Source organism: Nelumbo nucifera, chromosome 1 (assembly GCF_055504915.1).
Source record: "Nelumbo nucifera cultivar China Antique chromosome 1, China Antique-T2T, whole genome shotgun sequence".
NCBI lineage: Eukaryota > Viridiplantae > Streptophyta > Magnoliopsida > Proteales > Nelumbonaceae > Nelumbo > Nelumbo nucifera.
This window is the reverse complement of record NC_142649.1, coordinates 155905839-155924850: the sequence shown is the minus strand read 5'-3', so window position 1 is coordinate 155924850 and position 19012 is coordinate 155905839. Positions and strand designations below refer to the sequence as shown.

Below are 19012 nucleotides of genomic sequence, written 5' to 3'. Positions count from 1 at the left end.
CCAATCAACTGATAAGAGAGGTGACCTGACCAATAAGGTGCTATTCATCAAAATTCACGAGGTGCTTTGATTGGATAAAGCTCGTTGTGTACCATGTCTTTTCAGTATTATAGATTGTCCCTAAACAATGTCAGAACATTTCTCATTTGCTAAGAATTTTAAGTACACAAGCAATTATTCTCTCTCTCTGGCAGAAATGCGGAATTTGAATCTTTATTGCAAACTAATCGTTTTAGAATTGTACAAAATCCGAAGTTACTGGATTTCCATTTCTTTCAATGTTGAAAGCATGGAAAATAAAGAGTATCAGAAAACCAGTTTTAACAAAATTTGCATAGCTAGAGTTTAAGTTAATCGAAACAGTTTTCTTTAACATTTTGGTTGACCTATTCGCATGCTATCTGTGCAACATTAAATATCAACGTTCAAAACTGTTCAAAGTTCAAACCTCCCAACTGCCACTATTTTCGGTGACCCTAAAAACCAATATCATATCGATACTTTGAAACTTACTAATATATTTTTCCTTTTTTTTTCTGACTGATAGACACTAAGAAGAGAAAGTCGGAAATTTAAAAATTAAAACCCACATAAACAAACAAATGAAGTGTGCTATAGTGGTGACGTTGGTTACCTTTCAGCTTGAGCTCAAATTTTGCGATAGGCTAAAAAAATTATACTTTTCTGCCTCCAATTGCCTCTTCTGACTTGAGTGTGAGAACTAAAATCCATCGTTATATTTAGCTGCAAAATTAAATGGTCTGCTTTCCTGCAATTGATATGTTGTGTGTGGGGAAAGTGTTGCAATAGATATGCGGAGAAATAAACCATTGAAATAGACAAGTGGACTGGTAAAACCTGTATCAGTTAACATCACTGCAGTAGAACCAAGTATGTCAACCATGATGACAGTCGTTGCCAGCATCATTCTTCAGGAAATAAATCTACCTTTCTTGCTGAACTTCCTTCTTCTAAGCATTAACATGGGGCATGATTACTTCTACATGTTTGCACTACACATGCTTGGTTTGAGTTCGTTCCAACTTCCAAGCAAGTTATATATTATGATACTGGCACGCCAAGTTTCCATTTTACTTGTATTTGGGAGACAGTACCTGTATCTGCTTTCCCCATATGATCATTCCTGAGATGCATCTTCTTTAGTTTATCGGTAACATTTAGTCAAGGAACTCAGGCAGGAAATAGGAGATCATCTTATTGGGATATTGACCACGCAGGAACAGCTACATCATCGATTAACCCATTGTACTCAGCTGATATTCCAGTAGGAAAATCAACACCAATTATGAGTTTATGACCATTGACTGAGATCTAAACCTTGTTTTGCCAAATATTGAAAATGGATGTGAAGAAAATGAAAGATGTAGGAATAAGGCATTTCAAAGTGCTTATTTGGGAAGAATGAAAAAGTGATTGGGGTAGACCAGGTTCACCACTGGAAGTCTTCTCTGAATTCTAAAACTGCTGACAGAGTAATTCTAAGTTCCATACCATGACACCTTTTACATCAACGCCAAGGACTTTAAATGCAAGTTCTTCACCTTTTCAGGAATAGAGATAATGTTTATAGGTAAAGAAAAGGGCAGTTTGCAATTATTACTGTAACAAATAGCACAACGGAATAATATCATTGGCATCAGCTCTGTGAGCATATTAACTAACAGAAACAAAGATGTGATCCGTCTATTTTGAACTATTAAGAAGAGGAAATAGAAAAAAATATATATCCAGAAAAGTTATAAGAAAAAATAATTCTATTGAATGAATTACAATAACACAACGGGTAAAACTTCAATACTACCTGCTACTCTGTATTGACATAAGATTTGAAAATTGGAGATTTAAAACGCATCTTTATCAAAGGGCCCAGAACAGATGGTAGCCAAAAGTAAAGTGTAATAACCACCAAGTTTACCACCTTTCCCATCTCTAATTTCTTTTTCATCAACCCTGTTCAGTATGGACATTACTCAGATTTGTTATTATTCATTAAAAACATTCAGTAGCAAGAGCTGAGAGATCAGCACATATCCAATTTGAGATATGCCTCTACCTGTCAGCAGAAATCCAACACCATCATCTTAGCTCAGATCAGCACATATCCAACGCCATAATCTTAGCTTGTTGTATATAACTAGAATGAAAGGAAGCTTCTTTCCAATATCATGTCTTTCTCAAAATTCTGGCCTTTAGCGCATATAGTATGCAAGATAAGCATAGAGTTGTCAAACACAAAGAATTAATATAATGAAAAATATATAAAAACATAATCATGCTTGGTACAGAAGAAAGCATAAGCATTTGACCACCTCTAAAAGCATCAGCCTTTGGCATTTAATTTTTCCAAAAGGATCTTGTTCAAAAGTCCTGGATTGGCCTTGCCTTTAGATAATTTCATTACCTGAAAGTATTTAACCAAAATGTTTAGAATTATTTTAAAACAAATATAACCAAGAGTTTAAGTATCAAAATAGGAAATTATACTCCCAAGAATTCATACTTGGCCAGCAAAGAATCCTTGCAACTTAGTTTTTCCTCCACGATATTGTTGAAGCTGCTTTGGATTTTCTATCAGAACTTTATCCACCATTTTTTCGATCTCAGCAGGATCTACTATCTGTTATATCCAAATAATATGTGAGAATATCTAATTGTTTAATGGAAAAAGATTGTGATATCATTAAAAGAACAGGGGTCTCTAAACACATGGAAAGCATTGCAATATCACTTTCTGCATAGCATAAGAGATAAGACATATGCATGATAATGCAAGAAAATATCTAGAAGACAATGGAAAAGAATACTATGGCAGTACCTGATGACAACCTTATTATGGGATATGGGATATAGTATACAGCATAAAACCTTATTATGTCAAAGGATGAGAAACGTCTATCAACTGATCAAAAGGGGAGAAGTCTATTAACTTATTGACTTGAACTGAGTCACTTTTTTTTCTGCTAAATGGCATGGATTAGTATTGCATTAATAATATAAAAAACAAGGGCTATCACCTAGACTATGAGAGCTCTACATGAATAAAGAGAAGAAACCATGCATATGTATACCCTGAAACACCTACTAACCGTGCATAGGTCTTTATACACCAAAAACAGAACTGAAACTAGTATCGACCCATTGGCCCCTGAAATGGTAGTTAAAAAAACTAACTCCTTGAGAATCAGGATTCACCTAACCAGAACTATTTCAATGTTTCCAATAAGATGCAGGGAATCGGACCTTAGCCTATAGAGGATGTCAGAGATCCTCTCCTTCCAAATGGATCAGCAGTCCTGCCATTGCAGTAAATGGCAATTATATTATGAGATTAAAGGGGCAAGATCTTCAACATCCAGGATGAAGCCCTAATTCCACTGAACCTTAGATTGGTCAATTTAATAGCTAAAAGACTTGTGAAGTGAGTTTCCTTGAAAATTGGCATTGCCAAATGCCAATTCAAGTTCACCAGCTGTTACACATTGGCTTGCTTCTAGATTCTTACCTTTTACTGATCCCCCTATCAACCTACTCAAAAAGAGTATCTGGATAAAGCCAGATGAGATCATCAACCAAAAATAAAATAAAATAAAACAAATAAGGTCTTGTTTTAAAAGAGTATCAAAGCTCTCCTAGATACTAGATAAGATCATGGAAAGGAAACAATGAGGGAGTTATTCCTACGTCTTGTTTGCAGGATTTGTCAGTTGGGTACAATGCTTGGAATTACTGGTTTTTTGTTGGTTTATCACCTTCTTGTGAGCCTTGAGGAACTTGCTTTTGTACATGTACATATCGTACAGTGTTGTGAGGATTATTTATTTGTTATTTTACAGTTGCTGTTAGTATGCTGTCAGCCAGTTTATTTCTTTCTTTCTTATTAGCTTGTTACTAGGGAGTGCTGCCAGGGGCATACTTGTAATCTCTCATTCTTTTATATAAAGTTAATATAAATAATAAGCTGGGTGCTGCCAGCTACAGTTTTGAGACTCTCAATCGTATCTCTCTCCCTTCTCTTCTCTTCTCTCTTGTCTCTCTCTCTCTCCATGAAAGATTACATGGTATCAAAGCATAATTCTGGGCTATAAAGAACCGTTTCTCTCATCTGAACCAAGCCCTATTCTCAGTTTCTTTTTTTTTTTTTTCTCTCTTGATCTCTTGGACATGGAAGACAGAGAAACCTAATCGGACTGGTCAGGCCACTTGCGGCTGCTTTCTTTGGGTTCTTCCTTGGTCATAACACCAAGGAAACTCTAGTAGAAGAGGGGCGATGCTGTAAAGACTCTCTTCTCTTTGTTCGATGCTGTGAAAATTGATTTCTGGGTTTGCACCTTCGTACAGGTGCTGGACAGGGTATGTGTTCCTTTTTTTTCTGTGGTCAATGGTGTGAAGACCTTGTTTTTTGGGTTTACACCTTTGTACAGATGCTGGACTGTTAGTAAGCATGTGCTGTAGTCAAACTGCTAGTAGACTGTTTTAACGACTGGTTGCTGGACTGATTACTAGGCTGTTCTAATAGCCAAACTAGCACTGGGCTGATTTCAGCAGTTTTTCTCTTTCCAGAAGTAAAATTCTTGGGGGTTTAGCACTCTGATTGTGGCTGTGGTGTAGTTGTGTGGGATCTGGTCTGTTACACTTGTGATTCTGGTTCTTGTAGTGTAGACTCTCTTCCTTAATGGCAAACTATGATTCAGCTTCATCTGGGGTTACACCAACCCGTAGCACAGCTGGTATGGGAGGTGAAAACATGATGTTTCCCATGCCAATTACCCCTTTAAATGGCCTAAACTACCTAGAGTGAGCTAAAAGTGTAAAACTTTATGTAACAGCAAGGGGAAAAGGCTAGGGGTGATCATTTCAGCCCGGCCTGGGCCTGGGCCCACATCAGGCCTGCAAATTTTAGGGCCGGGCTTGGGCTTAATACTTCAAGCCCGGCCCGGCAGCATATATTTAAACTTACACATTTTGTGTATAATGTATACATATGTATACATGTTATTTTACATTATATTATATATTTTATATTTAAATATTATAACATGACATGTATAATTTATATTATATATAATATTTTATACTATATAATGTATAAAATAAGTTCATATGCATGTTACGTCATTTAATATATAGATATGTAATGTTATATATGAGTGACATTGGCCCGAAATCAGGCCCGGCCCGGCCCGGGCCCATATAGACTTGGGCTAGGGCTTATGTTTCAGGCTCGGAACCCCGGGCCTAAGCTATAATCCTTATCATAAGAGCAAAGCCCGGCCCGGCCTAGCCCAGCCAATGATCACCCCTAGGAAAAGCTGGTTAAATGGAAGAGTGAAAGAACCCAAGAGTGAGACAGTTGAACATGATAGGTGGGACCAAGAAAACAGTATGGTGATGTTTTGGCTCCTTGCAGTCATGGAACCTGATGTGAAGAACTTTATGTGGGCAGACACCACTAGTAAGATTTGGGAATAGGCCAAAACCACCTATTCTGAGCAAAGGCATTATGCCAAGATTTACCAGTTGCAAGCTAAATCCTCAACCTGTAAACAGGGGAATAGTAGTTTGTCTGCCTATTATTCAGCCCTCACTACAATATGGAAAGAATTGGATCACTATCAGGCTATAGAATGGAAACATGATGATGATGCTAAGGCCTATAAGAAGCTAGTTTCTCAGCAGCGGGTTTTTGCATTCTCGTTGGGACTAAACCCTGCTTATGAACCCTTAAGAGTTCAGATCTTAGGAAGTAAAGAGTTGTCTTCGGTTCAAGAGGTGTATGCCCTTGTTCAATCTGAGGAAAGTAGGTGGAGTGTGATGGTTACAACTGAGGGGGAGCAACAGGTAGCAATGACTGCAATGGGTAGTAACAATATGGGAAAGAAAAGTGACTCCAAGAAGGTTGATGATAAAGACAAGTTGTTTTGTACCCATTGTTGGCGCTCAAGACATACACGTGACACGTGTTGGGAGATTCATGGGAAGCCCAAGTGGGTAGTGAAGAACCAAGAGCAAGGTAAAGTACAAGGTCAAAAGAAGCCGAATACAGCACATAATGCAGCACATGTGGCAACCCAAGATACTCGGTTTGTTGGTACTACACGAGATCACTTTACTGGTTCTGACCCCAAGTAAGATATCATGAATTCCTTCAGAGATCACTTGGAGTCATATGGTAGGGCTTTGCGATAGATGGATAGTTCAGTTACTGGTACTCCTACTTCATTCGCGTCTACATCAGGTAATGAGGCATTTGCATTCCATGTCACCACTACCACTGACTCCCTTGGATCATTGACTCAGGGACCTCTAACCACATGACCAGTAAGCCAAACTTGTTTCAGACTTATAGCCTTTTGTCAGGAGGGGATAAAGTGAGGCTTGCAGATGGATCATTCTCCTCCATTACATTTCAATGATCAATATCTTTTTTTTTATAAATAAATGAACTTTTTATTGATTTGGAAAAGTTAGCACATACAAGCAGCCCTTGGAGAGGCACAAGTTGCGATCTCTCCACTAAAGAAGAAAACAAAAGAAATAAGTTACAATTGTGCCCAATACAAAACTTCCCTCGCTGACCCTTACTTGGCTAGACAGTCCGCCATAGCATTTGCTGATCTCCCCACCCATTGTATTCTTAGGTCCATGTTTCTTGACAGCGCCTTAAACTTTTTAATTTCATTCCTGAAGCACCAACTTACTAACTCTGGGTCTTGCAACCAGCTTATTACAACCTTTGAGTCACCTTCAACTATTAGCCGGTTCACCCCTAATTGAGCTGCAAACTGTACACCTTGCGAGGCAGCAGATATTTCTGCTCTAGTAGAGTCTCCCACTCCTAGCGGACCTGAGAAAATAAATATCACATTCCCGACTTCATTTCTCAACACCCCACCTACTCCAGAAGGACCTGGGTTTCCTAGACTGCTTCCATCAAAATTCAACTTCGAGAAGCCTGCAGGAGGTAATGACCAGCTTGTTCTCACTTTATTCTTGGAAGAGGAACAGCTTGCCACTGCTGCCCAATTCCTCCAAATGTCATTAAAGGAGAATTGGTAAAACAAGTCAAAAGATTTCAGCCAACGAATCACCCTACCCGATGCAGTCCTTTAAATCTTGAGGGTTCCTTTCCTTTTCCAAGAAAGTTCTAGCATTCCTTTCTTCCCAAATTGTCCATATCAATGCAGCTCTTGCACACATCCACATGATTTTACCCCTTTTCTGTTGCGAAACATCGAGGTATCAAAAAGCGTTCTTAAATCTGCTGGCAAGTTCCAACTGCTCCCAAACAAAGAGAGAAGCCAGTTCCATAATTCTGCAGTAAAGGAACAAGAAATTAACAAATGATAACAGTCCTCACTTTGAGATCTGCATAGGATACACCAGTTGAGGGAAATACAGAGAAAAGGTCTTCTCTTTTGTAGATTATCCAAGGTATTTACTTTCACATAGAACACTTCCCAACAGAATGCCAAGATCTTAGGGGGAACAGGTCTACACCAAACTTCCTTAACAAGGAAGGCCTGCTAGGGGTTAGAACAGCAAAGGGATTTGAAAAAAGAAGCACAAGAGAAAGATCCATCCGATCTAGGTGTCCAAATTCTTTTGTCAGGTTTAGAGGGGTTCAAACAGACTTGCTCAAGAAGGCAAAGTAAACTGACTAAGCACTTAATCTCCGCATCCCTTAAGCCTCTACGGAACCCAAAATCCCCAGGCCAAGGATCAATATCTCTTCCCCATGGCCTTAACCTGAATTATGTATTGCATGTCCCTCAACTTCCTATAAATTTGTTTTCAATCACTAGTATCACAAACTCTTTAAATTGTAAGGTAACCTTTTTTCCTAGTTCATGTGTTTTTTAGGATCTAACTTTTGGGAGGACGATTGGTAGAGGGAGCCTAGTGGATGGTCTCTACATTCTCGACAACAAAGCTGGTCTCTCGGTATCGTCCTCAAAGTCGCATAGTCAATCAAATAAGAGTCAAATTTGGAAAGGGACAAACTCTGGATGAAGATTATGGCTAGTATACATGGGCTGGAAGACGATGACTGGGATCCAGGAATCTTGGCAAGGACTACAGCTGCTTCTCCTTGGAAAGCCATTCATGATTTGCTTCCGGTTTTCTCCCCTTGGATAAGGTATGATCTAAACTCTGGTAATCTCGTAAAATTCTGGGAAAAGCCTTGGGCTGGGGACTCATCTCTGATGGACCAATTTCCCTCCTTATATGCGTTGTCAGACCTGAAGAACAATAAGGGATACGGATTTGGGCTGCTTGTTGTCTCTACTAGCCACCCTTGAAAATGTTTTCTTGGACCCAAGTAAGGATGACTCTAGAATTTGGACCCCATCCTCCAATGGTTTCTTCTCCTGTGTGTCGTTTTTTGAGACCTTGGTCCATCCTCCTGTTCCCTTTGGCCTTTCCTTCCCTGTTAATGAGATTTGGAGTAAACCCATTCCTCCTCAGGTTGGTAGTTTTTGCTGGGAAACTTTCCTGGAAAGAATAAACACAACCGACTTGCTTCAAAGAAAAAGACCTAATTCTTGCTTACTTCCCAATAGGTGTGTTCTTTGTAAAGCTAATGGGGAAACGGCTTACCACCTTATGGTTACTTGTCCAGTTACTAAGACTATTTGGGAATGGGCTTCATCCTTGTTTTGATGCACTTGGAATCCCCTGGTGAGTTTGCAAAGCTTGTTCTCTCCCTTGTTCTCTAGATGTCCTAAGAAAAGAGGGAAAATCATGTGGAGAAGCATTAGAGCAGCTGTGTGCTGGTCCGTATGGGAAGAGAGGAACTCTAGACTTTTTTAAGACAAGGAAAGATCTATGGAGAATTTAACCGAATTGATACACTTAAGGGTCAGTCATTGGCTGAAATCTTTGGAGCTTTTTTCAGAGTTCTCCATGGCTGATCTTTTGAGAAAGTGGAAAGAAGTTACTACCTCGGCTCAGTGCAAAAGGACCTCTACACCTTCTTGGTCCCCCCCCCCCTTCAAGACTCATGAAACTGAATTTTGATGGTTATAGTTTAAGGAATCCTGGGCCTTCTGAGATTGGGGGAGTTTTCAGAAATGAGGCTGGGATTATTTTTGTTATGTTCTCTGGCCCTATTGGTGAGGGTGACTCTCTTAGGGTAGAGATTTTAGCAGCTTTGGAAGGAATCAAAAGAGCAAGAGAATTAAATATTCAGTGCTTGATCATTGAAGGGGACTCGGAGGTGGTAATTAGGTGGTTGAAGGAAGGCAGCAATGGTTTGTGCAGCTACAGAAATGAAAAGAAAAAATTTAAATGGCTGAGTAGAGATATTGAGGTGAAGTACCGTTTGGTGAAGAGAAGTGCTAATTCCATGGCTGATGGGTTAGCCAAGCAAGGGGTGTTTAAGGATTCTTTGTTTTGGGCCACCTTTTAGCTTTCCTTCTTGTTCTCTGTTGTGAGGGAATTAAGATATTTTACCTACCCTCTCTTGTACTCAAAGTTTCACAATTTTTATAATCTAATAAAACATTCTGTTATTGATCAAAAAAAAAATGAGTCAAATTTTAGGGTGGCATAGTCGGTTAGGTCATGTTTCATTTGAAATAATAAAGTCTTTGTTTCCGATTTTATTTAAGTCATGTTCAGTGTCAAACATGTCAGCTGAGCAAACAGTGTAGAACAACTTTTCATTCAAATAATAAAAGATCAAGTTTTCCTTTTCATATTGTGTATTCTGATGTATGGGGGCCTACCACTATAATCTTTGAGGGCGGTATAAGTACTTTATCACATTGATCGATGATTTCTCCTGCTATACATGGGTATTCCCCATGCGTAGCAGAGATGAAGTTCCAAAGATTGTGAAAGACTTCCAGAGGATGGTGTTTACGCAATTCCATGTTGAAATATAGATCTTTCAATCAGATAATGTAAAAGAATATTTCCATGGTGAGCTCAATGAGTTCTTTGCCTCCCATGGATCTATTCATAGGAGCTCATGCGCCAAAACACAACAACAAAATGGTGTTGTAGAAAGAAAAAACAGAAACCTCCTTGAGGTAGCTCGAGGGATGATGTTACATATGAATGTTCCAAAAAAGTTTTGGATGGATGCTATACTTATAGCTGCTTATGTCATCAATCGCATGCCCTCCAAAGTGTTGAACTACATGGCCCCTCATCAGTTGTTGTTCCCTTAGTCCCCTTTATTTTCCATTCCCATGAGAGTATTTGGTTGTCGTGCCTTTGTCCATGATTTGTCTCCGCCTCGGTGTAAGTTAGACCCTCGGTCCATCCCTTGTATCTTTCTGGGGTATCCCTCCTCTCAAAAAGGGTACCAGTGCTTTGATCCCGTTAGTCATAAGTTTTTTGTGTCTAAGGATGTGTCATTCTTTGAGTCTGAACCGTTCTTCCCTGCTTCTCCTTAGGGGGAGAGTAGTGTGGAAGAGAAGCAGGTTCAGGTTTGCCAAGTCTCTCTTCCTTCTATTCCGGACCTTGCCCCCTTTCGTGTCTTCCAACGTACACGCCGTAGAGATCAGCAATGTGACAGAGATGTGGAGCAGCCAAACATTGAGCAACCAACACCATAGACTCCCAAAAGGTAAGTCTAAACGCTATTGCACCTATTGATACCCCTACTCCTACTGTGGATGATCTTGCCATTCCTATTGCTCAAAGAAAGGGAGTCAGGTCATGCACTACCAAACACCCCATTACCCAGTATGTCTCCCATGATCACATTTCCCCCTCATACCGAGCCTTCCTATCTGCAATCGATTGCATCCCTATACCCAAAAATGTTGTAGAAGCCTTAAAATGCCCTAAATGGACAGATGCCATGAAGGAGGAGATTAATGCCCTCCATAAAAATCAAACTTGGGAATTGGTAGATCTTCCAAGGGGGAAGACCCAGTGGGGTGCAAGTGGGTGTTTACAGTTAAACACAAGGCGGACGGGACAGTTGAAAGGTACAAAGCAAGATTAGTAGCCAAGGCGTACACTCAAGTGTACAGGGTTGACTATGATGAGACTTTTGCTCCAGTAGCTAAGATGAACTCAATTAGAGTCCTTCTGCCATTAGCTGCTAACCTTGACTGGGAATTGCATTAATTAGACATAAAGAATGCCTTTTTAAATGGTGACCTAGAAGAGGAGGTGTACATGGTTCAACCCCTTGGATTTTATGCCAAGGGAAGTGAAAATAAGGTGTGCAAGCTGAGAAAGTCTCTTTATGATTTAAAACAATCTCCCAGTGCTTGGTTCAGTAAGTTTCACATGGCAGTTCAGCAAATAGGGTTCAAGCAATGTTAGTCTGATCACACTCTTTGTGAAGAAATGTCAGGAACAGGTTGTTGTATTGATAGTGTATGTGGATGATATCATCATTACAGGAAATTGGAGTTCAAAAATACAAAAGTTGAAACAATTCCTTGCATCTAAATTTAAAGTGAAGGATCTAGGTCCCCAAAAGTATTTTCTAGGAATTGAAGTCGCCCGCTCAAAAAGGGGCATCTTCATTTCTCAAAGGAAATACACCCTTGATCTGTTACAAGACACAGGTAAGTTAGGCGCAAGGCCAACAGATACTCCCATAGATGTTGATCATAAATTGGGTGACTCTGATGGTGAACCTCTAAAAGATATGAAACAGATCCAAAGGTTAGTGGGAAAGTTAATTTATTTGTCCATGACCCGTCCAGACATTGCCTATTCAGTTGGGGTCCTAAGACAATTCATGCACTCTCCTATAAAACCACACATGGAGGTAGCAGAGAGAGTTCTTAGATACTTAAAAAAGTATCCAGGAACAAGTCTACTATTCAGTAAGCATAATCATCTAAAGGTGGAAGTCTTTACAAATGTTGATTAAGCAGGTGTTGTGGATGGCAGAAAGTCCACAAGTGGGTATTGCACATTTGTGGGAGGAAACCTAGTGACCTGGAAAAGCAAGAAACAAAGTGTGGTAGCAGGTTAAGGGCTGAAGTGGAATAATAGAGCTATGGTACATGGGGTGGCTAAAGTTCTTTGGCTAAAAAACCTTTTAGGAGAGCTTGGATTTGCTGTTCATAATCCTATGTCTCTTTACTGTGACAACAAGGCAGCCATAAACATCGCTAACAGTCCTATCCTACATGAAAGGACCAAGAACATTGAAGTGGACAAACACTTCATAAGGGAAAAATTGAAAGAAAAAGGGAAATTTGCATCCCTTATGTCAATTCCAAGGAACAATGTCCTCACAAAAGGACTTCCATACTCGGGGCACAATGAGTTATGTGACAAGCTAGGCATGATACACATATTCAGCCCAACTTGAGGGGGAGTTGGTAACTCTGCATTTTGATGCCTTAAGGGCATCATTTCAGGGGTATTTTCTGCCTTAGAATAGTCAAAGTATGCCCTTTTCCTATTTAAATTCAATGTTGTGACCTCTGAGTGTCTTTGTGCAAATTTTGTGCAAAACTAGGAAGTTGCATGGCTGAAATGCAGATTTTGGGAAGCTGGTGTGAAGTCCAGCTGAAAGAGGGGCATGCTCCCCTCTCCTTAGCAAACCCTAGGGTGCCTTTTAACCTATTTTTTTCATCCTTAGCAAACCCTAACCACCCCTAGTTGTTTAATCTCCACCCTCCACCTCTTCTAATCTCCACCATCCATTCTAGGGCACTCTCTTTGTAGTTTTTAAACCCTAGGGTGCCACCTAACTGCTAATCCTCACCATTCAGCCCCTAACCATTAGATCTCAATCATCCACTCTAGGGCGCCACCCACCTCTTTTAATCTCCACCTTTCAACCCTAGGTGCCTCAATCTCCTCCATTCACTTATGGGCACTCAAATCTCAGCCCTACATAATATTGGGCGCCCTCTTCTTTTCTTCTCAACCCTAGGATCACCCCAGAATCATCCTAACCCTCCATTAAAAACCCTAGGGCACCCATAACTTTTCTAAAACCCAGTTGCCGCCCCCCTCTTTCTCTCTATTCCCAATTGTGTCCACCCTTCTCTATAAAAATGGCCCCAAGGGCCCTATAAAAGGGGTTGGTCAATTCACCCAATTCACAAGGCTAAGGTTTTTTGAGGAGTTCAAGGGTTGTAGAAGGGGAGGACGCCCGATTCTTGTCAAGAGGGGTTACTGCAAGCTATTCAACCAATCTGCAACTACCGCCACTGGATCTGATCAACCATTCTTTTCTTTTCGTCATTTTCTTTTCCGTTATTTTTATTTCAGCACTCTTTTAGATTTAATTCATGTTCGTTTCTCTGTTTTGCAAATCTGAATTTGTCTGGTTCAATACTAAGGTGTCTCGAGGGGTTCGAGGGCTGAAGAGGGGAAGGACGCCCAGATCTTGTCAGGAGGGGTTCCTGCAAGCTGTCCGGCCAATCTGCAACTACCGCCATTAGATCCGAATTTTGGATTACTTTTATTTATTTCTTTTATTAATTTTAGTACTTTGTTAATTTCTGAATTTTAGTTATTGTCTTGTTTAATTCCGAACCTTTAATTTCAGCATTAATAAATTTTATTTTCTTATTTTCTGCAATTCCCAATTGTATTCTCCTTCTCGGATCTAAGTACGTAGCGGTTTTTCCCTTGCTTCTCTGTGGATACGACCCGCTCTCACCCATTTACATTTGTTTGAGAATCGGAAAAATTTTATAAATATTAAAACTGGTGTTCCGAAGTGGTTAACAACACACTTCCGGACACATCAGGAGTGTTGTGAGGATTATTCATTTGCTATTTTACAGTTGTTGTTAGTATGCTGTCAGCCTAACATGTTGTCAACTAGTTTATTTCTTTCTTTCTTATTAGCTTGTTACTAGGGAGTGCCACCAAGGGCATCCTTGTAACCTCTCATTCTTTTATATTAAGTTAATATAAATAACAAGCTGGGCGCCACCAACTACAGTTTTGAGACTCTCAATCGTATCTATCTCTCCCTTCTCTTTTCTTCTCTTCGCTCTTCTCTTCTCTCTCATCTCTCTCTCTATGAAAGATTAAATATAGGATGTAGGATGTTGCATATGAGGTATTTTTTCTCTGCCTCACTCTGCTCCTTTTTTGGTGTTTATCCATTTAAGCTCCTTTGAGCTACAAAACCCACATTCATCTTCTATGGTTTCTCCTTTTTATTTTATAAATTTTATATTTACCATAAAAATCAATAAAGTGGGGATGCTTGCCTGGACCAGATCCTTTTCTTCTATAAGTGCTTTGACGGTACCTCCATTGGATATTAGCTCAAAGAGTATCTGCATAAGAAAATGATAGCATCAGTTACAAGCATGAAGTAGAAAAAAAACATTTTTCTTTGTTGGCACCGAGTAGTTAGTAAAGAATACATGAAGCCAAGGTTGTCTTGAAGCTATGATGTATTTCATGTTTGTGCTGCCTGTTTGTCCTAAGACTCAAGCTTGAAGCTTCTACAATTAAGAGATTTATGCACTACCATTGATTACCCAACATATTATCTAGCCATCAGAGATTAAAATCTTCAAGTAATGCAGATAACTAATCATAAGGTCATGTAATAGTAAAGTCCAAAACAGTATATACAAGTAGTATGAATACCAAGAGCAGCAGCTAACCTCTTTCCCAATCTTCCCACTGATTGTTCCACCTTTTATAGATGAAATTAGTTCAGCCAGCTCCTGTGGTGTAAGTTTAATCTCATTTATAGACAACTTTTCATTATTCAAATAAGCAGCAATGTCACTCATTATCCAATTAGCAGCCATCTTCACTTCTGCTCCCCTTTCAATTGTTGCATCAAAAAAGTCTGCAACCTGAGACAGGCAAATCTACATGTGAAGACTTGAGACATGTTTTGGATCATTATTGCAGTTCAATTCATATTGGCTAACCAACCACTAAACTATTAATGAGTAAAGAATTTAAATATCATCTGACAGGAATGAGTTGTGTTGCAAAACTTCACGTATCTGTCACCAAGTTGCTATTGCATCTAATACACTGTAATAACAGACACAAATATACAAATCCAGATTGAAGATATACAGGGAAGAGGCAACCATAGGTATACCCCAGCTTCCAAAACAAATCTTGATAATAGGTACTCATCATGTTCAGGAATAGGCCTTACATTCATGTCATTGGTAAGAAAAAGGACATCTTGCATGCTTAGACCCATCCTTTCATATCGCCTACGCTTCACTTCTGGAAGCTCTAGTAAAGATGCACGAATATTATCAACATATTCCTCACTAAGGACCACTTCTGGAAGATCAGGTTCTGGGAAATATCGATAATCAGCAAGCCCTTCCTTTTTCCTCATTGTAACTGTTCTCTAAACAAGAAGCAGATGTCATAAATTAGTGATTGAAGTAAACAAAATAAAAACAAAAGGCGAATATCCTAACAGGTTCCACATTAAAATGAACAAATAAGCAATTGAAACCTGAGCCCCTTCTTCCCAGAGTCGAGTTTCCTGTATAATTTGGTTATCCTCTCCTTTACTGTAGAGATCAACCTGCCTGGAGATTTCAAAATCAATCGCCCTATTCATTGCTGAAAATGAGTTCATATTCTTTATCTCAACCTGTAAACACAATAAGATAGGCATTGGCAGACAAATTTTCAATCATATACTGGAACCTATTCATTGCTGAAAATGAGTTCATATACCACCACAGAGTGCTAAATTTTCAACAATATACTGGAATCTATGAGGCAAGATACAGAATAAACTCTCTGTCCTCTATTATGGACCCCACTGCCACCCAGAAAAGAAAAAAGAGAGAAGGGATAAATAAAAGGTCAAAGCATTGATAAAAACTATTGCTCCCACCCATCAATCTAAGCATCATAGGAATGAAAAGAGAAATCAGAAGTGCTTATTTATTTGCCAAGTTTTAAAAAAGAAATAATTTGTTTTGGCCTAGGTTGTCTTGGAAAAAGAACTAATCAACTAACATGTAATAAGTTGAAATTAATTACCTTTGTTCCATATTCTAGTTGCCCAATAGGCCGGACTGAGACATTTACATCACAACGGAGTGAACCTTCTTGCATATTCCCATTACTCACACCCAAATATCGAACCAACCTCTGTATCTCTGCTGCATACTCTGCGGCCTCAAGGCCACTTCTAATATCAGGCTCCGAAACGATCTCAAGCAAAGGCACACCTGCTCTATTCAAGTCAACCTGAAGCAAGGCCTCACAAAATTAACAAGCTTCTAAAAGAAACACCAAATTCACAATTTAAACCCATGATGCAACAGGCACCTTTAAGAAATAGAGGACAAATGAAAAGTAAGAAAAGATCAATGGCTAATTAAACACTGAGTAAAAAAGTTTGATGCCAGTCATTTGATAAGAAAATGCCTAAAGAGATCAACTAAATCCATAAACAACTGCCAAAATCCTCAGTAAAATAAAACCATGCAAAATCATAACCCATTCTAAGACATGAAAAACAGAAATGAAAGAAAATCAAATCAACCAAATCAAATAGCATATGCAAAAGAAAAAGGAATAGAATAAGAAATTTGAATGTTTTAGAAACCACAGAATGGAAAATTAAAATAATATTTCATATTAATGGACAAGGGGATGGATAAAGTAGCAATACCTGTGAGTAACTTCCATTTCCTGAGTGAAGTAACTTCCCTGCATCTTCTTCCATATGAACCCTGGTTATTCCAAACTTCCTATGCCCGCCTCCATACTCAGTGGGAAGATCCAATTCAATGAACCCACCAGTAGCAATCGGGATATCAAACTGAGATATCTGGTAGCCCTTTGGAAGATCAGGATAAAAGTATTGCTTCCTATCAAATTTTGAGTTCATAGACAAATTGCAGTTGAGTGCAAGGCCCACTTTTACAGCAAACTCAATGACCTTAGAGTTCAAAACTGGCAGAGTGCCAGGTAGACCCATGCAAATAGGACAAACATTAGTATTGGGTTGAGACCCATAGAGGTAAGCACAGCTGCAAAAGGCCTTGGTGAGAGTGTCGAGTTGGACATGCGTCTCTATACCAATGATTGCTTCATAGTCGTGTAGGATTTTCTCAACTTTTTTTGTATGGGTACGCGGAGAAACTTTCATCTGAGTTTGCTGGTTCTCCTGTGTTGCAGTTTGGCTTTGAGAGCATTTCGTGGTGCAAAAGAGAACACCATTTTTCCTGGAGAGAAGTGCAGAAGGGTAGAGGAGAAAAGGGCGGGTTTGGATCCCCCTAAATAATACCGAAGCCATCCTGGTGCTCAGTTATCCTTCTATGATATCAAACAATGCAAGAGATGTCTCTGCAAAGCTAAAAGCTGCACACATGGACGACAAGGGCAAGAAATCATCAAATTGCAAACCAATTTAGCAAACTGATGAATGAATAGGCTATATCTTCATTCATTTGCCTAAAAGGGTAATGAATTGCAAAACAGCTTGAATGAACTGTAGAGCATCAAATATGGTTACTGAAACTTTCAATGATGATAGTTATTCTAGTAGAAAAAAAAATGAAAAAAAAAAATCAGTTTTGGTTTCATTCGTAGAAGAGCAATTGACTAAATTCCTTCGTTTTCGGAATAAATTCCAGAAAGAATAACCAGTTTGAAGATTCCTTGGAAATGCATTCACATTGCTCACCTGGAAACCAATGAGAATCATAGGAAAGACAGGTTTTGAAACATACCCAAATAATACCTTCATATTTCACATTGAAAACCGACTGAAAATACATAATTGATAGATTTGGAAGACACCCAGGAAAGATTATCTTATTCTCAGTTGAAATCAATGCGACGCACAAAAAAGGACAGATTTTGAAGAATTCCTACAAAAGAATATCATGTTCTGATCAACAAGAACCACAGAAAAAGCAGAAGAATGACCATCAAGACTTCTGACCTTGACCTTATTAACTTATTAAGCAATGGATGGTACACAGGTTAGGAAGAGTGATCCATTTGTCTACAATCTTCAGTGCAACATTTCCCGGTTTCCTCGTCTCGAACCACTTTGAAACTTAGAACTGCCAAGACTTACTGGGTTTATGGCGCTGGTCTTGCATCCAATATCTCTTCAAATTTGTATCGCAAATACGAAGGAAAGAATCTAGAGGCTGCAGACTCTTGGTATGGTTTTAGGCCATAACCCAGAACTAAGAACTTGCTATGTGTGATGTATCCATATCCAATTCCAGTCATCTCGACTCACACTCACCAGTCACCGTTTCAATGTTTCATAGCCAGTAAACTCGGAAAACTCGGCAAGCTACCGAGTCGAGTCAAAGGCTCGACTCATCCGACTCTAGGTCAAAACTAGTCGAGTGATACCAAATTTAGATTTATGTAATCGATGTACCAAATCAATCCAAAATATAGACCATTAAAGTGGTTTCTTAAGATCAATCTCAAGTCTCAACCATTCAAGTGATGTAATCAAGATTTCTACTAATATGGCTCGTCCAAATCTCCCAACTCCTAAGAACAATCAATTCATTGATTTGACCATCCAAATAATGCATAAAACGTTCGAAAAGAATAAATGACATATCAAATAAAATCTAAAATATGAAGGGCAAATTTCTTAAAACGTTAGGATATTGATTAATTATATATCTACTATTTTCGTATTACCTTAAAATATAAAAGGGCAAATTTCTGTTTTTTTCTATTCCAATCATTTTTGCTAAAACATTGGTATTCCTTTTGACCCTGATTGGTCATTAATCGATTGGTTAAAGCATTGGTATTCCATGGATAACATGAGGAATGGCTCGCAAATATCCATGATTAACAGCATTGGTATTCGATGAATGCATGGGCAAATTGAGGAATTTTGAGTTAAAGATTTGTAGGATCGGATTTCTGAATGTCTTGATGAATTGATAAGATTTGATTGGTTCAAATGTATTCGAATCGAGGAATTTGAAGTGCAGGTGGTTCAGCTAATGGAATGGCTCAAATCGGAATCTTTTCCATAGAAGAAGCAGAATGGGAGTTTTAGGTCTGACATTTGGTGGATGGGTGGTTAGAAGGTTAAGGAAGA

General features: G+C 39.0%; 1 protein-coding gene across 7 annotated transcripts; it reads right to left on the bottom strand.

Moving 5' to 3' along the window:
- Positions 1-1679: 1679 nt before the first annotated feature.
- On the bottom strand, positions 1680-18241 carry GATB (GLU-ADT subunit B). 7 transcript variants are annotated; one of them, XM_088894821.1, is made up of 12 exons: positions 17870-18240; positions 17609-17795; positions 16592-17283; positions 15955-16164; positions 15416-15556; positions 15101-15304; positions 14586-14783; positions 14181-14249; positions 2522-2638; positions 2331-2422; positions 2075-2208; positions 1680-1971 (listed from the first exon to the last, which is right to left on the bottom strand). In XM_088894821.1, the coding sequence occupies exons 3-10, from the start codon at positions 17216-17218 to the stop codon at positions 2342-2344; spliced, it is 1647 nt and encodes a 548-aa protein (XP_088750947.1). In that variant the 5' UTR covers positions 17219-17283; positions 17609-17795; positions 17870-18240; the 3' UTR covers positions 1680-1971; positions 2075-2208; positions 2331-2341. The 7 variants fall into 7 exon arrangements, with proteins under 7 accessions (XP_088750947.1, XP_088750945.1, XP_088750946.1 ...); XM_088894819.1 differs by having other exon boundaries at positions 17655-17795; XM_088894820.1 differs by having other exon boundaries at positions 17655-17795; positions 17876-18240.
- Between the last annotated feature and the right edge of the window lie 771 nt (positions 18242-19012).